Here is a 27,119-nt window from a genome sequence, read left to right as displayed (position 1 = left end):
AGCAGGACCAAGTACTGATTTTGTCCTAGATCCCTAAGTGGCCCCCTCAAGGATTGAGCTCACAACCCTGAGTTTAGTAGGCCAATGCTCAAACCACTGAGCTATCACCCCCTCTGAGGCCATGATCTATTAAAGTCCAGGTAAATAGGGGAAGGGGGAGAGGGGGAGTTGATCCTACTTTCTTCCTGGCTCTGCTTCCATTAAGGCAAATCACGAATACTAGCTCCTTAAGGTCTTAGAATGGGTGTGAATCTCATCTGCTGGCCCAGGCCACTGACCTACATCCTGCTCCTGCTCCCCACTGTGGTTCTTAAGATCATTTAGGAGGGGGAAGGGTCTCCCCAGTGATCCTGCAGGGGATATATTAATCTGTGATCCTAAAAGCAATAGTTGAACATTTTCTTATTTTAACCTACATGATACACAAGAATGTGGATGATAAGCTGCCAGCCAAGTGATGTGCTGCCAGCATTTTACCAACAGGCTCACACGATTTTCTCCGATATCTTATAATGATTGTGTACCAAGGAAGCATGTATTTGCAGACAGGAAGGGTGAGGGACTAGGAAATCTTTCCACTCGGTTTCTCATTTAAACAAAAACACCTCTCCAAACCATAACCAAAGAAGGATGCAGAGCCACTTGGCAAACAAACTTGTAGTAAGTACATTTGCTGGAAATGTTTATACTTTGTTCCTGTAAAATATAGTGACTGTACTGATATGATAGCACACAGAGTTCAGCTTTCACAGACCGAAGTGGGGGAGGAGAGTGAAGATCTCTGGAAGTTTTTTTGGAAAATACCTGCCATATGATGCATTCCTAAAGCAAAAAAAATACTCTTTAGAACAGGAGTGGGCAAACTTTTTGAACCACATCTGGGTATGGAAATTGTATGGTAGCCATAAATGCTCATGAAATTGGGGGTTGGGGTATGGGAGGGGGTGAGGGCTCCAGCTGGGGGTGCGGAGGAGGAGTTCAGGGTGTGGGAGGAGGCTCTGGGCTGGGGCAGGAGATTGGGGTGCAGGGGGTGCAGCTCTGGCTGGGGATGCAGGCTCTGGGTGGGGCTGGGGATGAGGGGTTGGGGGTACAGGAGGGTGCTCCAAGCTGGGACCGAGAGGTTTGGAGGGTGGGAGGGGGATCAGGGCTGGGGCAGGGTGTTGAGGCATGGGAGAATGGCTGTTCAGCTGGTCTTCTGGAAGCCAGGCTCCGGAGCCACTCGTGGATGCTGCCCGGTGCAGCACAGCAGCTACCTGGGAGGGTGCCAGACTGTGGCAGCCGCAGGCCGCCCGCTCCACCAGGCTCAGCTTCTGGTGACAGTGGCCGAGCAAGCCAGAGCCCCCTGCCCTCCCCGGCATGCTCAGAGTCGGCTCCTGTCCCCAGAAGCTGAGCCTGGGCAGGGAGAGGGCTGCTGCTGTTGCTGTTCCCTGCCTTGCCCAGGCTCAGCTTCTGGGGTTGGGAGCCGACTCTGAGCAGGCCGGGGAGGGCTCCGGCGTGCTCGGCCACTGTCCCTTAGAAGCTGAGCCCAAGGCAGCTGCTGCGCTGCACCGGGCAGTGTGGCCGGAAGAGGTAGGGCGGGGTTTCTCAAACAGGGGTCACCGCTTGTGTAGGGAAAGCCCCTGGTGGGCCAGGCTGGTGTGTTTACCTGCCCCGTCCACAGCTCTGACTGATCATGGCTCCTGCTGCGGATCGCTGCTCCGGGCCAATGGGAGCTGCTGGCGTGAACTGAGCAGCGATCCACGACCAGTGGGAGCCGTGATCGGCCGGACCTGCGGATGGGGCAGGTAAACACACTGGCCTGGCCCGCCAGGGGCTTTCCCTAGACAAGCGGCGACCCCTGTTTGAGAAACCCTGAGGTAGGGTGACCAGACAGCAAATGTGAAAAATCGGGACGGGGTGGGGATAATAGGAGCCTATATAAGAAAAAGACCCATAAACTGGGACTGTGCCAATTTGCACACCCAATCCCTCTTTGGGCGGGATTGGGTGAGCAAAAAAACAGACAGTGGTAATTTTGTGGGAAAGCACAACATCGCTCATCAGTTTGTCATAAATAGACTTTCAGCAATGTAAAGCAAGTTTTTTTTTTCAATAAAGCTTTTAATACTTAAATTATAGTGAGGGATAGAAAGATTACATGTCTATTATAACAGGAGTTGAAAAAATTTTTTACATGGTTTAAGCAAGATTTGTTTTATTCTTTTATTGGTAAAAGTTGATTCTGAATTCCGTTTATAATATATTATATATATATATAAAACCTGTTTTTTTGGTTTTAATTTTTAGTAGCATGGGGAAATTTGTCTCCCTTGTGGGATTTGTGGGATCTACGGTTTTGCAGGTGGGAGCAGGATAAAAATGCAGGAAACAATGCAGGAGCAGGTGGGAGTGATACTGGGGAGCGGGACAGAGCGGGATAAAAAAATAGTCCCACACAGGGCTCTACAAGAGAGCATCTACTCTTTCCAGTCTGCTTTCTTGCAGCCCACCTAGATATCTGAATGGCTGATTGGGAGTTAGCACTGTTCCAGACAGCGTTAGCTGCCTCTTCATGCCTTTTGAAGCTGCTGCTGCACAGATAGGAAAGAAGGCAGTCGTTGGAAGGACAACAGGGCAGCCATGTGTAGTTGCTGGACTCTGCAGCCCTACAAACCACACTGAGGGGAATGGTCACGCCCAAGGAGCATAGGAGGTGAGCTGAGCAAATAATTGATTATTCCGTCCAAACCCAAATGGAATTTTTTTGTTTTTTCTTCCTGAAATGAAAAAAAAATTCATTTTGGGTCAAATGAAACATTTTGTTTGAGCCAAAACAACTCTTTTGGTGCTTTGTTTCAGGTTGTTTTCGAGTAGCTTTCACTTCTTCTTAGCTAACTTTTGAAAACAAATGCCATTTCAAAACTGAAAAGTCAAAACATTTCCTTGTGAAATGGATAAAACAAACTGTTTCAACTTTTTTGAATGTTTTTTTCCAGCTAAAACTGTTCACAGAAAAATGCAGGTTTTGGGGGGTGGGGGGGAACAAATTTACTTTGTGCTGATTTTTTTTTTTTTGCCCAGGTCTACCAAGTGGAGTGTACAGAATCATATTTTGAACATCTGCACCATCTAGTGGGAGTGGTGTCTCATTTTGGCTTCTTGAATAGATTAAGTTTATTTTGTAGGCAGAGTTGGGAATACCACTACTTTTTACCCCTCAGTTAGACCCCCTTCATGTACATGAGTATCCATATTCTTGTGGCCGTGAGTAATGCAGAGACTTTGTTACAGAGGAGGTGTGTTACACTGCTATTGCATGGCTAGCAGATCCAGAACACAGTCCTTTAATTGTTGTCAAATTACAAAGGAGGCTGCTTAACTGTAAAATCATTAATTTTTGTGTAGATTAAATGCAAACAACTGAGGCATTAGAGAAAATATTATGTAACCAGGATATGAGAGGCTATTTCATAGCAACAGAGCAGGGCTGGCCTTATGTTTTGTGGAGCCCAAAGATGCTGGAAGGAGGTAAAATCAGACCATAAATTGTCTCCCTCTGAACCCACTGTCAATAATGGTGTTACCTCCTTTGTAATGTCCTTTGAGATCTCTGGATGAAAAGCTCTATATAAGAGCATTGTGGTGGTAGTAGTGTGTGTTGTTCTTTTAATTAATTATACTGTTTCTTCCCCCACTTTATGCCACACCTGGAATTTAAAATAGAGCTGACCTGTGCATTGCAAGGCTTGCCCTGGAGGCTGGGCTCCAAACAGGTCTTTGTTTTGCTTGTTTTTTTGGTCAGCCTTTTAGCTGAGAAGGTGCTTATGTCCCTGTGAAGGATGAATCTGACTGGTAGGTCAATTAACTAACACATTAAAATGGGGTCAGTGAGTCACTTTTCACTAGTTTTGGTGCGTGGCTTGTTCTCCTATTTCTGCTGTATACAGGGTATTGATGCTAGTTGAAGTAGTTTTCATTCTGTCTTATTATAATGTCACTTTTGGAGAAAGGAAAAGCAATCTACAAATAGGAGAGCATTTTGGAACATCTCCATCTGGGAAAGGAAATACAGAACTCCTAAGTTCACATTTCCTTTGGAAATATGAATCAGTATTCATCACTTTGAACAAATGTATTGTGTAACCAAATATAAATCTTAGACATGTTTTGTATCTGATTGTCAGCTGTAGAAGAATAGCCTCATGTTAAATAAGATACCACATTTTAGTTGATTTCCTTTGAATATGAAAATATCAACAGTTATGCATGTTGGTGTCACTGATTTCTGTAGAACAACATGGAATATTGAAAGCAATATGTGGGGAAAACTTCATAGCAGGCCTTCCAGATGGGAAGAATAACTGCACTTAACTATAAGGTGTGGGTGGATTTAGCTGTTGAAATCCATTGGTTTGAACTAGCTAAATCTTCATGATTCACCTTTTCAAAAATTAGGAGCTAAAAGTTAAAACTCCAAGAGAAGACCTTATGGGTCTTCATGGAAAATGTTGCTACATAATATAAATAATAGATCTACTTTACGGTATAAAATAGTACACCCTAATGAACAAAAGCAATGATTTATCAGGAGACTTTGACACAGCAGAAGAATCAATAATACAGAATGTTGATCTTAGCATGGTATTAAAAGAGAGCCAACCACCTCCCCCCCAAAAAAAGAACCAACAAAAACAAATTAAAACTGCAAGGGTGTTTCAGTGGTATCCGGCTAATACCTCAGACCAATATGACGGTTTCTTTACAAAAATTCTACTCACTTAAAATATAGGCACAGAAGTAAAATTAACTTGTTACTAGAAGATTATTGGAAATGGTACTTAGTACTCTCATAGTGATTTTGACCATTGCACATGCTAAGGGGCAAACATACATTTAGGCAAGCAGTGTAAGTTGGGTAGAGTGAGAATTGCATGAAATTATTTCCGTGCTTAAATGCTCTGCTGGATCAGGGCCTTCACTGTTAAGTTCCAGACTTCCTAATGTTTGGGTGTGATCGAGGGCTGCTCAACCTCATATACACTACAAAGATGTGATAGAGTCAGGAACAGTGTTCTGTTCCAGTGCCTTAGCCACAAGAGAACATCCCTGTCCTCCTTGCAACCCTCTGCCTTATTCACTGTCCCTCTTGTGCACTGACCGAAGCAGGAGTCCAATAGACCAGAAAGCATGTGATTGTGTAATTAGACAAACCCATACACATAATGGGGCTGAATTCAGGTTTGGAGTGCTTGACTTTGCAATCTTAATGTTTTTTAAACATATGTTTTTGAATAACTAATATTTAAACCAAAATGAATTCAAGTTATGAACCCAGAACCTTTACATGAGTTACACAGATTTCTACCACTGAGCTAATGGAGTACCTGGTAGTAGTAGGAGGCTATTATCCTCTAGGTAAACCCGTCACAAGAAGATGTGACACACTGTACCAGTGGTTTAAACAACTATTTGCTAGCCAGTACAAAAGAACGGCCATACTGTGTCAGACAAAAGGTCCATCCAGCCCAGTATCCTGTCTTCTGAAAGTGGCTAGTGCCAGTGCCCCGGAGGGAATGAACAGAGCATGTAATCATCAAGTGATGCATCCCCTGTCGCCCATTCCCAGCTTCTGGCACCATCCCTCCTTATCCTGGCTAATAGCCATTGATGGACCTATCCTCCATGAATTTATCTAGTTCTTTTTTGAACCCTGTTATAGTCTTGGCTTTCACAGTATCCTCTGGCAAGGAATACCACAGGTTGACTGTGTATTGTGCAAAAAAATACTTCCTTTTGTTTGTTTTAAACCTGTTACCTATTCATTTCATTTGGTGATCCTAGTGGAACACTGGGAGTCAGGATTCCTGGGTTCTATTCCTGGCTGCAGAGATGATGGTAGTATAATGGTTACAGGCATCTCTGCCAAACAAATAAGTTTGGCAATTCCATTCTGAAAGACAGTATAACTGTGAATGAGAACTGGATCTGCTATGCTACAGATAGGATTCAATTTCCAGTTCTGGAACTTCTCAGCTATACCATCTGTAAAATGGGGGAAAGATACTTGCCTGTCTTCTAATTTAGAAAGAAGACACCTTGCTCAATGATACGGACATGAAGTTTATTAATACCAGTAAGCGGAAGAGCTAGGACTAGAACTCATTGTTTCTTCCTGGCCCCCCACCCAGCTGTCTAAAGATTACTAAAGAACCGAAGAGCTTGCATAGCCAGTTTAGTATTTTATTCTATAACAAACTGCAATAAATGCTATAAAATAAGTGAGCAACAGTAAAGCTATTTCTCTGTCCCTGCCCACAGTCACTATGTTAATAATAATGATACATAGAGGCTCTGGCATAGGTGCTGGAACTAGGAGTGCAACCACACCCTCTGGCTTAAAGTAGTAATAATAACCCAAATACATGATTTCCACCTTCAGCACCCCAACTATAAAAATTGTGCCAGCACCACTGTGCTCTGAAAGACACACTGGCAATTTTCGTTACTTTTGGAATAATGGTGGATTCATATTTTACAATATAGCACTATGTGCAAAGCTCTTCCAAGCAGATTTCTTGTTTTCTTTAGAGTATCATGATGTTAAGCAATTTTACAAAACAAAATGCTTCATTATTTTTGCATATCTATTTTTCTCTGCACGTAATATGACACCTTGGAGGTGCTTGCCCGGCTGATTAAAATTAGATTTCCTAAATGTCAGTTCAAATTATTGCTGACATCTCATTTTAATAAGAACATGTTGCTCAAAGCTGTTAATTACATATCTGTATTATTATAAACTACTAATAAGCAAAAGCTTATTGGGATTTGTACATACATTGTTTAAAAAATTCATACATATTCATATCATATTTATTATGCCAGTTGTAGTCAGTCAATGATTAAATGGTTCAAAGCAGTAAAATTTTAAGTCACAAATGTGATTGATTATAACTTTCCTAACAATTATTATAATAATGAAAGTTTATAGTTACTGAAGTACTTAAAGGAAAGTGTTCTTTAAAAAAAAACTTCAAGAAAAAATAAGCATTACAATCCATAAACAATTATTCAAAAAGAAGAGAATAGATTTTTAAATAGTGCACTTGAGTTTCTATAGCTTTTTTTCCATCTTTGGTTAATTTTAGTTATATTGTAACACGAGTAAAAGGTTTCTCACTGATTCAGATAATTAGTACCTGATTTTTTGCAGTTCTGAGGACTGTCTGATAAAATATGTACAGAGAGATATAAATGTTCCATTGATCTTACTGGGAGCTTTGCCTACACCATAATTATTTCATCATCATCATCATCATCATCATCATCATCAGTCATTTTGATAATCAACTTTACCTTTATGGATTTCTACTATTCAAAGCAGGTAAATGCTCTGAAGGCAGAGTAGATGTATAAAGTCGTAGGTACTCATGATGGGCCAAATTTTGGTTCCACTGAGGTCTACAACAAAACTCCTGACTTCAATAGGACCAGGAATTGGCCTGTGTGACCCACAAGCCATGAATGCCTCCTACTAGTGTTTCTTGCAGCTCTCATAGAGGAATTTGCAAGGTTGCCTCTGGCCTGGATTTCTTCCCTGATTCCATGAAATTACTAGTGATGGTCTTTTTTTAGTACTGTCCCCCACCACACACTGGATTATGGTGGACCTACTCCACCTTGTTCATTTGCCCCAGTCATCCTGGAGAGCCCAGCTTCAGCAAGTTCCTTTGCCCTTGTCCTCATGGGAAAGAAGGGGCATCATTGCTGGTAGCTGAGTAGTTCTACTACGCAAATTCTAGAAAGGACTTTATTGTTTAGTGCCTCAAAGTTTAACTAGTACTACAAATATTTTAAACCAAAATGCTTCTCCATATGCTGTTCTATACACAGAAAAAACAACATCACCACCTTCACTCAGTAGTTGAGCAGCCTACATTTACTTTTTTACAAATCAATAGATGATGTACAATACATCTCTCTCTCTCTCTAACGCACCTTCTACGATATCCTGCCCCAATCCTGGAAACACATACATAGCTGCTTAGTTCTAAGCATGTCAGTAGTTCCATTACACTCATGTGCTTATAGTGAAGAATACAGGCAAGTGCTCCATTGGACCAGGTCCCTAATTATTTTAAGAAGTTCTGATAACTGTCAGAGATCCTGTCATTATAACTTACCCCCTCCTGCCAGCAATATATTTAGTTTCACATAGACCTCTTCCATCTCTAATTTCTATTAGGTAGTCTAGTCCACCTCTGCCAACAGGAATTTGTTACCATAAGTATATTTGCCAGAATTCTGTCCTGTATGGAGTGTTGCTGGGTTTTTTTTTTTTTGTTATTTTTTTTTAATGTCTTACATAGTGGAATTACCTTTTTCCTCAGGAAATGAATGCATGCTACTGTCAGGAAATTATTTCCAATATTCATTCTATATTTTCCTTTTGTTAAGTGTATACCCCTGTTTCTAGTTATACCCTGTTGTACAAACCACAATCATTTTCTTCCTCCTTAGGCTCACATCTTGAAATTCTCAGAGTTATTTGTAAATGTTACTTAATCACCCTGTACTGATGTAGTTCTTCATGCACTGTCTTAGTTCTAGTAAAATTACCTCTACTTACCTTCTAGTCTGAAGATGGTAAAATGAGGTCTGCAATGAAAAGCACCCAGTGCATTTCCTGCACAGTTCATCCAAAGACCCTGGAAAACCCAAGTTGCAGTGATAACTGATGTTGCTCTGCTAGTTACTTTCCACTCATTGGATACAGTGGCAGCAATAACAGTTCCTATTCCACAAAAACAAAATATAAAAGCTAAAATCTGTATCCCTAACATGCTTCTTGACTTTCACTGTATGCTGGACAATTAGCACTGTCACTGCATGGTACGTGGAGAGTACTTCAGTCATCTGGGTAAGCAATAGATACAACACAAGCAAATTACACTTGAACAAGAGTTGCAGAAAGTTAATATGGGGAAAAGACATTTTTCATGCTTGCTTGACTTAAAGACCAGGCACCACAGACATTTAGAAAGAAACAAAAAGTGTGATTTTTTTTCTTTTAGATAATTAGTGATAGATGTTACAAATCAATAAATTAATTTTAATTTTAAAAATTAACTTAATTTTTCATATTTTTTCTCACTTCTGGTATTCCAGTTAATGCTTAATTTTTAGTTAATTGGAAACTAGAAAAAAGTGCAGAGTCCATTGAACACTAAAATGACATCCTGTATAAAACTGTTTTAACAATGAGGATGAATAAAGTTAGACAGGAAGAATCCAATTCCTCCTCACTGTCAGATAATACATTAATAGGCTATGTGCCATAAGGTAAGTATACCTTTAAATTGTTCAGTACCTGTTAGCAGATGTAGCAAAATACTTTTAAAGGGATCAAATATTGTTTGAAAAATATATTTTAAAAGAGTCTGAAATAAATTCACTTGTCAGCAGTAGTTGAACTGATAGCTCTGTCTTTAAGACTGTAAAGTCTTCGGGGACAGGCACTGTGTTTGCACCTTTGTATTTTGGAAGATAAAAAATCTGTACACAGAATTAAACTCTGAGACTGGATTCCTTCTTGACTTATGAATAGATTCATCTGCCAGACTCCAAGTACAAATGGAAAGTATTTATTAATATACCTACTTTTAAAGAGATGACAGACAGCATTGCCATTGAACACTAAAATGACATCCTGTACCAGACTGTTCTAACAATGAGAATGAGTAAATTTAGACAGGAAGAATCCAATTCCTCCTCACTGTCAGATAATACATTAATAGGCTATGGGCCATAAGATAAGTATACCTTTAAAAATTATGCATATTCTTCTCCATTAGAATGCTAATAGAATAGAGACTATTTAAATATGTCTTCACTGAATAGATCCCCAGGGATAAATATTGTTACTGATCTACATAGGCCATACAAAATTATTAGGTTTTCCCCTTTTCTTAGGGACTGTACTGATCTGTGCAGGGGCTTGAGAGAACCAGTGAAGATGTATCTTCAGGACCTGAGATGTCTTTTTTTCCCAAAGCAACAAGCAACTACATTAATGGTTGTCCATTCTTTAGTGAAGTAGTCAGTATAGAAGCTGAAGGCACAGGTGCTGCCTCACTAGTTTCCATATTTATCTAACTACTCAGTTATCATGAGTAAGAGATGTTGCATTTACTGTTTATAACTAAGCTGAACTTAAAACAACTAGAAATGCCTTCCTACCCCTTTTCACAGCCAGATGACAACTTACTGGAGCCCAGTCCTGTAAACAATTAGGGCCAGATCCACAAAGGGATTATGTGTCTAACTCAGGTGTTGGCAACCTCTGGCATGCGGCTACCCTGGCAGGCCAGGCCAGTTTGTTTACCTACCGTGTCGGCAGGTTTGGCTGATTGCGGCTCCCCCTGGCTGCGGTTCGCTGTCCCAGGCCAATGGGGGTTGCGGGAAGTGTTGCGGGCCGAGGGATGTGCTGGCTTCCCGCCACCCCCATTGGCCTGGGACAGTGAACCGCGGCCAGGGGGAGCCGCAATTGGCTGAACCTGCCGACGTGGCAGGTAAACAAACTGGCCCGGCCCGCCAGGGTGCTTACCCTGGTGAGCCACATGCCAGAGGTTGCCAATCCCTGGTCTAACTGCTCATTTGAGTGCCTAAATCCACCATTTATGCAATACTGACATTCTCAAAATCACTGCTCAGCTGCTGCCTAACCCCAGAGATGCCAAAGTCCCAAAGGTGTAAAAGTTTCTGCCAGTAGGCAAGTGCAAAGCCACCTAAGTGTTGATACTGCCCCACATCTAACAAGGGCTTAGAGCCTTCACTGAAGATGAAGCCCCTGCCGCCCAAAGAGGGATTCTTAAACTAGGTGTTCTCTCACCTCTCCCTCCAGTGGGGCCCAATCCCACAGGCATTCTCAAAGCACACCGAAAATATGATATTTGTCACAAAAGAGAGCTGGGGGCAATTGTGTGTATCTGGTGGCCTACTGGGTAAGACACTCACCTGGGATGTAGCTACAGGTATCTACATGGAGAACAAATATTTAACAATGTGCTCTTCAATCTAGCAGAGAGAGGTATAGCACGATCCACTGGCTGGAAGTTGAAGCTAGACAAATTCAGACTGGAAATAAGATGTAAATTTTTAACACTGAGGATACTTAACCATTAGAACAATTTACCAAGAGTTGTGGTGGATTCTCCATCACTGACCATTTTAAAATCAAGACTGGATGTTTTTTCTAAAAGATCTGCTCTAGTTCAAACAAGAATTATTTTGGGGAAGTCCTATGACCTGTCTTATACAGAAGGTCAGAGCAGGAGATCACAATGGGCCCTTCTGGCCTTGGAATCTATGAATGTACATGGCCCAAATTCAAATCCCTGCTCTGCCTAATTTGGAGCAGGGACTTTTATCCACATCTTCCACCTCCCAATCAGTGCCCTAACCCACTAGACAATTGAGTGTTTTGGGGGTAGGTCTCTCTCAATCTCTCCCACATCCCATGTGAATATACTAACCACTGGACTAGAGTAATTTTCTCTCTCTCTCTCTGGCCTAATGAATATTTAAGTATTTATACCAAGTAGAACAGCTCCAACAGGAGAGAGAGACCGCCCACCCTACAATACCCAGTAGCCTGGAGGCGTGGGCACTCACCTGGGGGTGGTGGGAGATGTGAATTCAAGTCTCTGCTCCAAAACAGGCAGATTAGGGACTTGAAACCACATATCCCACCCTTCAGGGGAGTGCCCTGACCACTGGATTATTGGCTATAATTAGGGCCTTCTCTAGCTTTTCATGAGAGAGGTCTGGGTTTTGCCTGCTAGGGCATGGGCTATCTCAGCAGCTGACCTGGCTTTGGTGCCCAACTCTCAGCCATGAACCTTCTCCTGGAATCCTGGGCAGAGGGAAGCGCCTCCCTTTGGCATGTCAGTCAGGCGCCTAGAGGACCAGACCAGTGGGAGCTAGATACCGAAATACATCCTGCCTCTTTTCTCTGTACTTCACTCCTGGCGAATTTAGGCAGCTCCCTGCTCAGCTGACTGGCTTCTGAGGACCCTTCCTTAAGTGACTAACTCTCCCCAGGCATCCTGGGTGCCTAATTCAGGGCTGTGGATTCTTCTTGGTGGCAGGGTGCCTTGGGGTTAGGTGTTACCTAAATAAATCTTTGTGGATCTAGCCCTTTCTGCTGAGTGCAATGCTTACTGACTGATGAAATTCACTGCAGGCCTGCACAGGTCTTATGTTCTATTTAAATCTCAAACTGCATCCTAAGGGCTTAAGTGGAACTTAATTGGCTCATAAGCTTTGATGCTGATCCTCTATTTAGTGGTGATTTTTACCCTGTTGTAAGTAATTTCACTGAGTTCATGGTAACAAGCATTGTGTCCTGTATTAAGTGTTTGTGGGAAGTGGTAAGAAATAAACAATCCTATTTTGCGCCTTCATTTCTGTTACCAGATTTGCCCGTTACATTTGGATACACTTATTTATTAGGGTTACTTTTTTGGAGGGGCATGTCCATAATTCTGTCAATATACTGCTTGTGTCACTTGTGTTCTCATATGGAGCTCTACTTTTGCAGGTTCTCTCCCCATGGAGCCATCCTGCAGGGCCTAGGTTCCCCAGGGCTGGGTTCTTCCAGCCCCAGAATCAGACAAAGCCACACACATATTAACAGAGCATGTCTGAGAGGACTGTGTTAATCCGCACTCCCAAGCTGACCCCTTATACGTCCCTGGACTCAGTAGGTTGGATTGAGCAGCATTTCCAAGCTGTCACCCTCATATGCCCTGGGCACCGCACTGGAATAGAGTATGCCTGAGCAAGCTGGGTCAAGCAGCACTTCCAAGCTGTTCTGGTAGTAACCCACTTGATTAGCAAACCCCACAGGATTTTTGGGCTCTGCAAGGATCTTTAGTTTAGGTACAAGGAGCATTGCTGCAGAGCAAATGAAGAAGCCAAAAAAAAACACCCACGAGTGGGAGAGAGAGAGAGAGAGAGAGAGAAGCAACCATCTTAACCATGAAAGTTATTTATTGCAAGGTAATAACAAAACAGGTATAACTTAAATTTGATTATAAAAGTCAGGTTTAGAAAACTATAACTGACCACACAAGTCAGGGTCAGAAGGCTATACTGAGAGAGAGAGCTGGGTTCTCACCACTCTGTGAAGCTTGAATCGATCGGGGTTCCCAGTGGTGGTGGTAGCGGAGGGTCTGGAGTGCTGGAGACAGGCAGAGCCCCCCAGCATGATCAGTCAGGAGAAGATGAAGTCCCAATGGAACAGATGCAGATGTTGGATCCAGGCATCAGAGCATTTACTTGAGCATGGGTAGGGGTTTGTGTAGGGAAACAATGGTTCAAGGGAGAACACTAGATTTGTTTATGGGTAAACTGATGGCTCAAGGAATTATGCCAAAGTTGTTTTGTTCAGGCTAGACAATAGGAACTGATCATTCCTGGCTATGGGCAGTGTTCCTTGGAGGGAGCTCACAATGCAATTGGGCAGCTTCAGTATTTTGGATACCAATAAAGGATTTATTACTAGAATTGGTCTGATAACTACTGAGCTGCATGAGTGCAGGTGTGGGTTCATTAACATCTGGAGCAGAGATCCCCCATCATGCAGTGCTTCCCTGCTTTTCTGGTCCCAGAGTTCCATGTGGTTCTTGCCTTGGTCTCTCTGTTCTCCAGTCTATATGCTAATAGGGATGCCTCCCTGTCCCATCTCCAATGCAAATGAGACTAGGGGAGTTTCCTTAATCCTGTCACCCTTGTCTGGAGGGGTTTAGGTGTGTCTCTCTCTGCCTTTTCATTGCTTTTTGTAAGTCTTTCTTCTGAACAGCTTTGGTTTCAAGCAGAGGCAGGGAAGGAGGGGGCGGGAGAAAGGAAGGTCTTTTGTGAGTCAGACAGGCTGGGTACTACACCCTGGTTCCCCAAGAACATAGAGCTGATAGGTAACATTACTGAAGTTAAGCTCTGAAGAAAAAGTTAATTAGTCATTTAAGAAGTTCAAGGCAGAGTTAAAAGTTAATCTGTTAACATCTTGAAAAATGCTGATGTTTGTCTTCTTTATAACTGAACAGACATAACTGTTGGAAGAGAACTTTGTCCTGGTAGCTTCAGGGCCAGATCTAGGTTTTTTGCTACCCCAAGCAAAAAAAATGTTGGCTGCCCCCCCCCGCATCCCAGCCCTGGGCTCCCCCCTGCCCACCAGTGCCCCCATCCTGCCGCCCCAGCACTGGGCTCTCTCTTCCCCCCCCCACACTCCCTGCCGCCCCAGCACTAGGCTCCCCACCCCCAAACGTGGGATCCGCTACCAGCACACGGCGGCTGAGCCCTGGCCCGGCCGCGATTCGGTCCCCATGCGGGTGGAGCTGCTGGGCAGCACGGAGCGGCAATACTTCCAGGTGGTGGTGCAGCTGTGGGGTGGCACGGAGAACACGGCCCCCTCCCTGGGCTTTGCGTTGCTGTTGGTGGCCGAGGTGGATCAGTTCGTGCTCACCACCCTCACCCCCGACATGCTGGCAGCTGAGGACCTGGAGAGCCGCCCGGACCTGCTGCTCTTCAGCCTCACCGCGCCCTGGCCCAGCCCCAGCGGGTGAGAAGGCGAGGATCTCCAGCTGCAGGGCTACCTGCTCAGCACCGATGAGCCCAGCCAGCCGCTCACCTCCTCACACACTCCAGGAGCCCCTCTCGCCGCCGCAGCCCAGACTCGGCTCCAGGGGACCCCACTGTGCTGGAGCTGAGCCCAGGCTGTGGCGGCGAGAGGGACTCCCGGAGTGTGTGAGGAGCCGGGGAGGGAGGGAAGCAGGGCCCAGGATGCAGGGATGGGGGAAAGGTCCTGCTGCCGTTCTGAGTCTCCCCAGGGCGGGGTGGCATTTCCCTGCTCGAATGGGCTGTGCAGGGTGCTGCCAGGCTGGGCAGGGGGCACAGATCCCGGCTCTCACACTTACAGGGAGAGTGGCTTTTTGCCACTCCAAGCAAAAAAGGGTAGGGGGGGATTGCCGCCCCTTAAAAAGTGCTGCCCCAAGCACATGCGTGGAGGGCTGGTGCCTAGAGCCAGCCCTGGGTAGCTTATTGAATTTCCAAACAAAAAGGGAAGAAAACATCAGAGCATGGATCCTGGTCTGTATTAAGCTATTGATCTAAAACTTCAAATAGACAAATCATTAATCACATGAAATATGTAATTGAACTTAATTGAAAATCATCTGAACAACATGAAATACTGCTATTGCTACTGGCATGCTCTTATAAAAGCATACCAATGCCAATTCTTAAAATATAGTTGGCAACTGAAGTTGTTTTGTAGAAAGCTATTAAAGTTTATATGGGCAAGTAATAGCCTGACTTTTATATTTTGTATATTGATATAAATTAATCTCTTCAACCTAAAATGAAGAGTTCAATAAAAACGTACTATTGACTCTGACATTTCTGCTGTAGTAATGTTTGCCAGGGTGGATTAAAACAATTTTCATGCAAAAATGGCTAAATTCAGATAAAACTGACTACTCTGGTGGTCATGTCTATACATGATAAAATCAACGTAACTATATTAGGATTATTAAATGAGTACATTAAAAAACCTATACAACCAATTACTATCCCTGGAGTACTACATTTTATCACATTATTCAAAGATACATTTAATAAAAAATAAAAACAACCCATATGCATTTTCCCACCACTTGTTGGATACCAATGCTTTCATTGTTGCTATCATATCTATTTTGTTTGTGAAGTGCTCTGTAAATTTATGGCACTAGATAAGCAGGGCATGCACAAAGTGGGGCAAGCAGGGGCACGGCCCTCCATAAACATTGGGGCACAGAACTCCTCCCAGCCCCAGGAGCTGTAGGGTAGGGGAAGGACAAGCGACTTCCTGCTGGGCCAGGGTGGGGGGAAGGAAGAGCGAACTCCTGCCGGGATGGGGTGGGGAAGAGCATGCCCCCTCCAAAGAGGTCAAAGTTAATTTCTGCGCACACCCCTAATGATTATTAGTACCACACAATATTCTGTATGACACAGATAATCAGACTGGTAAAGAACAAGCAGGTAATGTTATCTTGAGGATTATCTTTAGATTTATTTTTAACTATGCTTGTTCATGTTAGTTAAAAAAAGAACTTAAGAAATATCACCAGGCACATTTGAAATGTGCCTGAGAACATACTGATTAAATCAACTCATTGTGCAAAAAAGATGTCCACTGACTGGGCCAATCATGGAAACCATGAATTATAATCTATTTTTAAATGCATACATATCTTCATTCTGCTTTGAATTTCTCTTTAGCTCACATTCATACTCACGTTCTTTTAAACACACAAATAAAATCATCAAGAACCAAACCAATCTCTCAGATAAGAGTGTTTAAATACACTTGGTGTCATCTAGAGTTGGACATGCATGTTTCTTGACAGAATTTAACTTAATTTTTTATATTTATTTAGGTTTTTTTTAAATACACCCAAATCATGCTCTGGGCACAAGCACACAAAAGTGCAACATTATACAATCATTGTCTAAATAACTGAAACCTCTCAGATCTTTTGGAGGTCTCCAAAACCAGAACTTTCCCACTGATGCCCATCCTCTTCTTTCCTTCACTTTTAGGAAAAGCCTGGGAAGACAATAACTGGACCTTGCAGCATAACGTGAAATTCAATAAAATCTGACATGGACAAGGGAAAGCAGAAAATGTATTCCGCTGAGGACCCCTCACTGAAAATGCTCTGTGTCCAGCTCTCTCAAGCCAGGGAGCTGTTAGATCAAGGACTTCAGGTCCTCTTAATGGCTGTGGTTATGGTACAGTGAGAAATGACTCTGAGGTGACCCAGGCCTCAAACCATTTAAGGCTTTATAGTCTAGGATAAAACCAACACTTTAAATTGCCCCTGGAAATGAATCAGAAATGGTGGCAGATTACGAAGTATAGGCTTCATATGCTGTTTATGCAAAACACCCTGTAACAAATGGGCTGGCACATTCTGCATAAGAAAAGGTTGTGAGTAAAGGCAACAGCCCCATGCAGAATGCATTGCAGCAGCCTCATCTCAAGGTGACAAAGGCCAGGAGCACTGGGGCAAGGTCTGTATATAAAAGAAAAATCTTAAACTTTCTCAATGTGCAAATTGTGGTCACTGCTCCTACCTGAGCATCCTGAGGTAACTGTGGCTCCAACAGGATCTCCAGATTGCAAAGCTGAGTAACAAAAGGTGGTCAGACTCCCTCAATAGAAGGAGCTGACAACTCTGCCTTTTCTTCCTTTTGGGTCTCATAACCTACCTGCCTAATGTGTCTCTTCTGGATTGAGTTTCCGCCAGTGCAATCTCACCCAAATCCCAGTCCCTGCTCTTGATGACATTGATCAGTTTAGCCACCCCCCGGATGTGATGTAATAGACACAGAGGCATAAGCAGTAACAATAGTTGGTGTTAGGCCTGAATAAAGATGTAGCACAAAACCAGTTGTGCCAACCTGACAAAAATCAGGCTAGCAGAGGTTTCTGGGAAAATCCAGAGTGAAATGCTGAAAAGCAGTATTGTCTTACAAAGCCCTGGGAAACCGTGAGATCAGTGAACGGGCTGGGACCAGCTGTGTTATATTGAGAGACAAACTGTCTCAAGCACTGATAAGGAACACAAGCATCTCACAGTTCTGACTAACTCCCTGGTTTAGTGTTCGGTGTGTTTTTAACTCCCTCACATTCCTAACCTTTGGCGCTTGTTGAGATATTAACAATTCAATATTGTAGAGACTAGGCATGCGTATATATTAAAAGGTGTCTAATTTCTAGTTGTTAGACGAAGGGGGTGGGTTGCTCTAGTGAATGATTTATGACGTAATAAAACTGTCTATATAAGCTATACTAAGTTGTAAAGGAGGGGCTGGTTCTTTTCGGATACGAGCTGTTCTTTACTGATACGTGCACTTATCAATAAAGAACTTTTTATCGGACCTTGCTGGTGTTGCCTGGTCTCTCTGCGGTCAGACAACGAACTTCGCTGTTGGGGTTCGAGTCCCCGACATTGGTATGTTGCAGTCCATGCCCCCTTACTACGCCCAGTTGTGTCTCACACACTAATTGCCCTAATGTCTCTGTAATATTGGTTTCTTTATTCACAATTAAGAAAGAGCTACACCTCATGGATTTTCACTTCTGCTAAATGGTTCTTTTTAGATGTAAGGCAGCAGCAAAACTGTGAGCATGACTCATCATTTTTATAAACAGATTAAAGAGCTTATTTCTTTTTGTTCTTGCTGCCAGGAATGATCCTTCCCACAGTTCCATATCCTCCTGGCACTGTCAGATCTGTGAGCCATCACTTGCTTTCTGGCATTGCCTGAACACTGCTAACAATCCTGATCTTCTGCTCCCTTGCATACAGTGCAGGCACCAAATCAGAGAGATCAGAAAGTGACTAAGTAAAAATATTTTCCAGATAGATTATTGTACAACCCTCTGGATAATGCTGCAGTAAAGCCATTATTATTTTGCACACACATTCCGGTATTCTTCTAATGTGGCTTTAAACTGATGTAGAGTGGGCACCGAAGGAAGAGGCCTTTCAATTTACATAGCTATAACCAGGTGTCATTTTAATCTCCTTTTTCATATCCATAGGTACAGTTCAAAAAAGTCACACATACGTAAGATATGCTCTTTGCAAAGAAGTAGTGTTTGGTCTGAACATCCTTTCTGGTACTTGTAATTGTTTCCATCTACTTCAAGTCAATTAGTTCATTCTTAAAAGAAAATTTTTTTTCCCTGGCATATTCCCAACTATTTGATTCATACTTCATAATTTATAATCTTCTTCAATTCTTAGTATATCTTGGATGCAAGGGAAGGAAGACATGCATGTTTACAGTGAAGGGTAGCTAGTGTGATAAATAAGTAATAATATTGAATTCTCACCTGCTCAGCTAAGTGCATTTGTAAAATCTCCATCAGGGCAGGAGGAGGAACACATTGTTTGAAGTGTGGATTTGCTTTTCTTTCCACCACTTTCAGCCAAGTTACACGTGTGCTCTGGGACGCTCTCTGTACATAGATCCAGATTCATGAAAGAATGTAGGTGTTGCAACGCCAACCCCCCAGGTACCCTGCTGCCTATTGGAATTCTCAGTCCTGAGTTAGGTGCCCTGCTTCCCCATCCAATGCATGGGGAGAGTTAGGTGCTGCCATGGAGTGTGGGGGAGTCAGGGCCCTGCACCCCTGACTTCCTGCGATTTACTGTGACTCTCAGCCAGCCAGTAAAACAGAAGGTTTATTAGACGACAGGAACACAGACTAAAACAAAGCTTATAGGTACAGGAAACAGTACCCCTCAATCAAGTCTATCTTCGGGGGTGGGGAGCCCAGACCCAGGTTCTAGGCCTCCCCCCCATCTCCCCAGCCAGCTCCAAACTCCCTCCAGCAGTCTCACCTAGCCTCACACCCTGGCTCCTCCTCCAGCCTTTGACCAGTTTCCCAGGCAGAAGGGGTCACCCCAACCTCCTCCTGGTCTCAGGTTACGAAGGGCAGCCACCATCCTTTACGTGCTGGCTGTCAAATATCATCCCTCAGTGAAGTCACACTCTTATTTCCCATCACCATCTAGTATTAATGCAGACAGTAAATTAGTAAAACTCCCAAGCAACATTACCAGGTTAGTACTCCCTACGCCCTACTCCGTCACAGGTGCCTAAAAAAGGGATTCTCAGAAGCCAGCAAGCTGAGCACCTAAGGTAGCCAGGAATAAAGTGCAGATGAAAGGGATGGGGTTTAGGGCTCAAATCCTCAATGGCATTTAGGTGCCTAACTTTCATTGGTTTGGAGCTTAGGGATCTAACTGATAGGTCAGACATGCACTCATTCCCAGCCATAAACCCTCCCCTGGAGTTAGGCACCTAAGCCAGGTCAGCCCCTTCTTGTGAAAAATCCTGCTCTGCTTGTTTTGGAGCAGGGACTTGAACCCACATCCCGGCTGAGTGCCCTAACTATCAGGTTATTGGCTCTTCTGTGACACACTCCTTCCCCACCTCTATATTTTGTGCAGGGACCAATCCTTATGTGTGCTGTGAGAATGCCTACAGGATTGGGCCCCACTCATGGGATAGGTAGGGGATATAAAGTTTAAGAATCCTGCGCTGAGACTTTGGCTTGTGCTAGCTAGGGCTCCAAGCAGGTCATTAGCTGTGGGGGTAACATCAGGACTTAGACAGCTTTGCGCATGCCCACCAGTGGGGACTTAGGTGCCTGCTGGGTTGGATGGCAGCTGAGGTTTTGAGAATGTAAGTAGTGCCTAAATGGTGGACTTGAGTGCCTAAGAACCATTGTGAATCTGGCTCATAGTCTATATTGTAACTTTGGGGATGGATCCTCAGCTAGTGTTGTGTCAGCTCCATTTAAGTCTTTGAAGCTATCTGGCTTTACTTTCCTCAAAGCTGCAATTTTCCTATTATTTTTTCCCTCTTGGATTGTCTACTGCATATTACCTCTGGCTGATTGATGCTAGTGCTATTTCTTTAGCACAGGCACGAAATGCTCGAAAATTGTGCACATAAGAAACCATAGGTGTAGTTTGACTTTTATATTTGGGGGAGCAGCTCCAGTCAGGCCAACAGGACCATGGGTGGGGATCGGAGGGGATGGGGGACAAATTCCATGCCTGCCCACAGGGGTGTCATTTCTGATTGGGGGGACTTTAACCGTGATTCCAGTGGCTACTTAGGCAGCTGAAAATGCTAATGCAGGGTTTCTCAAACAGGGGTCACCGCTTCTGTAGGGAAAGCCCCTAGCGGGCCGGGCCAGTGTGTTTACCTGCCCCATCCGCAGGTCCGGACGATCGCGGCTCCCACTGGCCGCAGATCGCTGCTCCGGGCCAATGGGAGCTGCTGGAAGTGGTGCGGGCTGAGGGACTTACTGGCCGCCACTTCCAGCAACTCCCATTGGCCCAGAGCAGCAATCCGCGGCCAGTGGGAGCCACGATCGGCCGGACCTGTGGATGGGGCAGGTAAACACACATCAGACCAGCCCGCCAGGGGCTTTCCCTACAGAAGCGGCGACCCCTGTTTGAGAAACCCTGCACTAGCGTTTTTGCAGATAACTTAGACATATCTGACAGGAGCACTGTATCTAATTCCTTTATCAAGCTCTAATACTACATGTTCTGACATCTTGTGGCAAGCCAATTTCCCAGGTACCTGGGAAAGAATTCTCTATAGTAACTCAGAGCCTTCCCTATCTAGTGTCCAGCCATTGGGGATTTTTGCTGCAGGCAATCGCTGATGGGCCACATGCCAATGTAGGCAGTCAGGTCATACCATCCCCTCCATAGATTTATCAAGCTCAATCTTGAACCCAGCTGCTGCCCCCACTGCTGCCATTGTTATTGCAGCTTGCTGTGTGCTCCACAATCTCTGTGAGAGCAAGGGGGAGACCTTTATGGCGGGATGGGAGGTTGAGGCAAATCACCTGGCTGCTGATTACGCTCAGCCAGACACCCGTGCGATTAGAAGAGCCCAGCGGGAAGCGCTGTGCATCCGGGAGGCTTTGAAAGCTAGGTTCCTCAGAGAGCAGGGTAACCTATGACTGTCCAGTCTCTTTACAGAGAAGCTGAACCTGCCCCTGTTTCAGTTACTATTAACTTTTTTCAGCGGTTACATACCCCGTTCACCAGGTTTCCCCCCTTCCAACAGACGTTTAAAAATAAAGTTATTGGAACATTGTTAATTAACAAAGTTTTCTTTACTAACGAATTCGCGTTAAAGTGTTCAAACAGGGACGCAGATGTGGTGGGTACGGTGTGCAGTGATGTACAGACCGCTTCTACACTCGAGGAATGACAGGCTCCTGCTCCTACAGCGGTCTCTGGGGGGAGGACGGTTACAGGAGGGTGTGCAGGAAGGGGTGGGTTTGCGGAAGGGTGAGGGGTGTGTGGGAAGGGTGAGTAGGTGTAGGGGGATGATGGCTCTGGCTGGGGCTCAGGGCATCGGAGAGGCTCATGGCTAGGGTGGAAGGGCATGGTAAGGGCAGCCTGCCTTGCCATTTGTGGATGCCAGGCGCTCGGACCCTGGGGCAGCATACACCTCCCAGACTGACCTGGGGCAGCAGACACCTCCCAGAGTGACCCGGGTGCCTAGTGACTGCACTCTGTGTGTGACCTGCTGTTGATCCTGCCCCCATGTCTGTACCCTGGTAATGGTGGCTGTCCTATGCAATTAACAAACCCCTCCCCCCCCTTCACACAAAGTCTTCTGCAAAGAAACATGACGGAAACAGTAATGAACAGCAAACTATTTTTAATACTCAACTCCACAGTTGGGGGATGAAACTGGGATTTGGGATTGGGTGAGCCAGGAAGGGAAGCAATTCTCATACTTTAGGGAATGAGAGCTGTTTGGTACATGAGCGCTCTGCTGGGGTGGAGTGACAGTTTTCATGGCCCCTAGCGCCCCTCCTTCTTGTTATTTTGGGTGAGGGGGAGACAGGACTTTGTGGCGGGGGAGGGCGGTTGCAGATACAGTGCAGGGGGGCTCTCTCCTCCTGCCTGCGGTCCTGCAGAACATCCACAAGGCGCCGAAGCGTGTCCGTTTGCTCCCTCATTAGGCCAAGCAGCGTTTGAGTCGCCTGCTGGTCTTCCTGCCGCCACCTGTCCTCCCGTTCGCTGTGTGAGCGCTGCTGCTGAGAGAGAGTCTCCCTCCACTGGCTCTGCTGGGCCGCCTCGGCTCTGGAGCAGGCCATCAATTCAGCGAACATCTCATCCCGAGTCTTTTTCTTTCGCCGCCTAATCTGCGCCAGCCTCTGTGAGGGGGATGCCGGGGCAGGTCGGGAAACAGCCGCAGCTGTGTGATGGGAAAAAGGAAGTGATTTCCTTGCAAAGATACATGTTTGCGAACACTGAACACAGTCTAGTCTGTCTCTGTGAACAAGACCATACACGGCACCTATCTCATGCGCTCTCAGGACAAGTTCGAATTTTCGGCATTCGCTTTCATTGCCTGGGGTCTTGCACTGGAGATCAGACAAGTGGGGCAGGACAGCAGAATCCGTGTAGCAGCCAGGCCTGGTAAGCCGTAAAGTTTAGGCTGCTTAAAAGTTAATGTATAGCAGTGACCTCCTGCTGCAGGCAATCTGGAAAGCATAAACTCTGACCCTGTTCCACCCCCTCGCGGCTGTCCCCGGGAAAGATCCCTGTATGCTTCCCCTCTGCAGCCTCCACCACGTGGCTGTTAAACGACGCTTATTGTTATGCAAAGGAAAAGTGAAGCATTCCCAATAGTAACATTACACTAATACCCCTAATTAGATGCAGCAGTCGCCGAGCGAGATCACCCTGAGGCGGGTCACTAAGAGAGACAGAGAGCGCATGCTGCGTGAAACCCTGCACAGACCAGGGCCCTATGCTGCCATGCTCGTCGAGGCAATGCTCCCACTGTATGTGAGGATAGCCTGGCGCGGAAGAGTGTGCTTCCACAGAGCACCCAATAAGGCACCTCTCCCCAGGAACCTCCTGCGGAGGCTTTTCGAGTACCTCTACGAGAGCTTCGTGGAACTCTCCCAAGAGGATTTCTGTTCTATCCCCATAAACATTGACCTTCTTTTCATATAGTTTTTATTCCTGTTTTTTAAAAAATAAACGTTTACATGTTTATAGCACTTACCGACTGATCCTTCCCCTGATTCAGAGTCCGGGTTAACGGCCGGGGAGTGTTGGTAGGGGATCTCCGTGAGGGTGATGAAGAGATCCTGGCTGTCGGGGAAAGCAGTATTGTAAGCGCTGTCGCCTGCCTCGTCCTCCACAAACCTTCCTCATCTTCCCCATCCGCGAACATCGCCGAGGAACTGCCCGTCGACACTATCCCATCCTCAGAGTCCACGGTCACTGGTGGGGCAGTGGTGGCAGACGCACCGAGAATGGCATGCAGTGCCTCGTAGAAGCGGCATGTCTGGGGCTGGGCTCCGGAGCGTTCGTTTGCCGCTTTGATTTTTTGATAGCCTTGTCTCAGGTCCTTGATTTTCACGTGGCACTGCGTTGCATCCCGGCTGTATCCTCTGAGTGCCATGGCTTTGGAGACCTTCTCGTAGGTCTTTGCATTCCGTTTTTTGGAGCGCAGCTCCGAGCACTGAACTCATTGCCCCACACAGCGATCAGATCCAAGACTTCCCGGTCAGTCCATGCTGGGGCCCTCTTTCTACTCTGAGATTGCATGGACCCCTCTCCCGGAGAGCTCTGCATCGTTGCCGGTGCTGCTGAGCTCGCCCCGATGTCCAACCAGGAATTGAGATTCAAACTGGCCAGACAGGAAAAGGAATTCAAATTTTCCCGGGGCTTTTCCTGTATGGCTGATCAGAACATCTGAGCTCGGACTGCTGTCCAGAGTGTCAACACAGTGATGCACTGTGGGATAGCTCCCGGAGCTACTAAGGTCGATTTCCGTCCACACATAGGCTAACTCGACATAGCCATGTCGAATTTAGCGCTACTCCCCTCGTCGGGGTGGAGTACCGAATTCGAACTAAAGAGCCCTCTAGGTCGAACTAATTAGCTTCCTGGTGTGGACGGTTGCACGGTTAAATCGAATTAACGCTGCTAAATTCGACATAAACTCCTAGTGTAGACCAGGCCTTAGTGTGTGAAGGAATGTACTACCCCTTTAAGTGACAGGCTGGAGCCTGCAGCCTGGGATAACCAGAGAGGCCCTAGCCCACCCTGAGGTTGAGCTATTTAAAGAGCAACAGGAAGCTGAGCAGGTGGGAGGAGTAGAAGCCATGCAGGCTGCAGCAAGTAGTGGTTGCTTTTTCTTTTTGGGCTCTAGGAGACCAGCCTAACTGGAGGCTTTGTTTTGAGGACTTTAATTTGGGAGCTCTGAACCAGGGTCTGAAGTGAGGATCTTATGAACGGTTTATTATAATTGCTCCCATGCAGAAACCTTATTAAAAGGCAGTGTGCAAATTTGTTAGTGTGCATTGGCATTACCTTGCCCTAAGCTGTTAAAGTGAACCTATTGGCACCTCCATCAGGGGAAATCAGCGTGGGATGCATCTGCAAAGGGCATCCAGGGATGGCCCATGCCTTTACAAAGAGGGAGTAACAGCCTCCATAATCCTCTAACCCTCAATTCCACTAATACATTCCTGGGTTAACATGACCATTGAGGCTAGACTGGTAAGGTAGAAATTGATGTGGAATATGTGACAATTTGCATACCGATAAGGTGACCCGGCCTGCCCATGAGAAAATATTAGTGCCACCTTGTGTGCATGCCTTACCCAACCATTTATCTAGCTGCTGAATTACAGGTAAAACATGGGTCTGTCATGTAGTGGATGAAAGAGTAAATTGTAGTGTGAAACTGGCCCTGTATCTTTATGGAAGAAAGGGGGAACTATACATACAGTAATCACAACCAAAATAACTGTTAAAAGAACACTAACATTGCAAAGTCCAGCTCTCAAAAGTTAGGAAATGCCTGATTTCGGCCCCCTTAGTGCACAGGCATTACCATAGTCTCTAATTACATGATCAGATACTAGCCTTTCCAGAGAACCCCTGCCTCATTCAGTGCCCAAGAAAGACAATACTCACTGTATGAACAGCTGTTCCAATATATTTTATTTTATCCTTATTGTTCAATGTGTGGTCCCAGGTCTTATTTACTGCACACTATTCAACCCTACTCTGAAAACAGAAGTATTAATTTCCTCATGAGATTTTCTGGGGCACTCTACATACACTACAGTATATGAGGGCTTCACAAATGTTAATGTATTCATGGCACCACCAAAAGGTAAAAAAGCATTATTGTCCCCAATTGACAACTGGGGAAATGAAGCACAGAGACATTAAGGGCAAAAGTATCCACTAACTTTGGGTGCCCAATATGATACACCTAACACCGATTTATCAGAGTATGTAGCATTATACAGCACTTTATATGTTCAAATCACAGCTCCCATTGACTTCAGTTGCAGCTTAGTGCTCAGCATTTATGCAAATCAGACCCCAGGGTCTCAAGTTGAGTCCCCAGAAAATGCTGAACACACAATTAGTGACCACATGTGAAAAATCTGGCTTACGTGACTTGTCCAGCATCACACAGGAACTCTGACAGAGGCGAGGATGGAATCCAGTTCTCCAGGGTGACATTTAGCTCCCTTAATCATGAGACCATCCCTTCTCTTTCTGCAGTCCTCTACCTCTTCCGCTACATATTTTTGAATCCCAGTCCCTGAAAATAGTACATACCTTCCAACTTCTGCAACACCTAATGCAGGGGTCCCACAGAGGACAGTCTCATACATAACCCTGATTCATCCCCAAAGCATGGTCCTCCTAGCCACATAAAGATGCTCTTAAATTTGTATATTAAGATTAAATTTCATTCTAACCAAAGATGGGAAGAATATGCTGGTGTGCTATTGGATTGAATTTGAATAATACATGCTGTACTAGTATTAGTCATATACTGAATGTAAATCAAGATCATCAGTGCTCTGTGGGCTTTGGGGATCATGCTGTGGTAGTGAGATTTGATGTCAGTCAGAGCTACATATTTTCACATAACTAGGGCTCTCAGGACATGGACTCTAGCTTTTTTCTGTGCATATATCCATGTGATGCAGGAGAGTTAGATTGTGCAGAGTTAGAACTGTCATTTGTTAGTAGGTGGCCTGGGTGAGATCAGACAGTAGGAAAGGACAACTTGGGGTACCAAATTCAGAATGATTGACTGGACTTGAACACTGAGAGCCCCATCAATGCAGTATGTTAAGCTTTATAAATAAATGTTAAAGCAGCAAAGAGTCCTGTGGTACTACATGCATCTGACGAAGTGGGTATTCACCCATGAAAGCTCATGCTCCAAAACGTCTGTTAGTCTATAAGGTGCCACAGGACTCTTTGCTGCTTTTACAGATCCAGAATAACACGGTTACCCCTCTGATAAATAAATGTTGTATGACATGGCTCAGATTCATCCCTACTCTACCTCCAAATAAGTCAACTGCTTAATCTATATTTACTTTTGGAGGGGGGTCATTTTTCAAACTCTCTTAGTGAGATGGCTATTGTGTACATGCACCATCACCTTCTATTAGAGAGAATTAGAATGGCGCATCTGTTTAT

The 27,119-nt window shown here is 44.9% G+C and overlaps 1 protein-coding gene across 1 annotated transcript in view; it reads left to right on the top strand.

Annotated features, from left to right (window-relative positions):
• The first annotated feature begins 495 nt into the window (after nucleotides 1-495).
• The window catches only part of ABCC4 (ATP binding cassette subfamily C member 4), a 269,468-nt gene continuing 242,844 nt past the window's right edge, over nucleotides 496-27,119 (top strand). The window contains exons 1-2 of the mRNA XM_039519351.1: nucleotides 496-660; nucleotides 2,470-2,692. Of these exons, the coding sequence (XP_039375285.1) occupies nucleotides 2,667-2,692 (26 nt within the window). The 5' untranslated portion in view covers nucleotides 496-660; nucleotides 2,470-2,666. The remainder of the gene's footprint in view (nucleotides 661-2,469; nucleotides 2,693-27,119) is intronic.

This window comes from Mauremys reevesii, linkage group 1 (assembly GCF_016161935.1).
Source record: "Mauremys reevesii isolate NIE-2019 linkage group 1, ASM1616193v1, whole genome shotgun sequence".
Classification (NCBI taxonomy): domain Eukaryota; kingdom Metazoa; phylum Chordata; order Testudines; family Geoemydidae; genus Mauremys; species Mauremys reevesii.
Note: the sequence above shows the minus strand (reverse complement) of the source record. Positions and strands in the feature narration are given on the sequence as shown.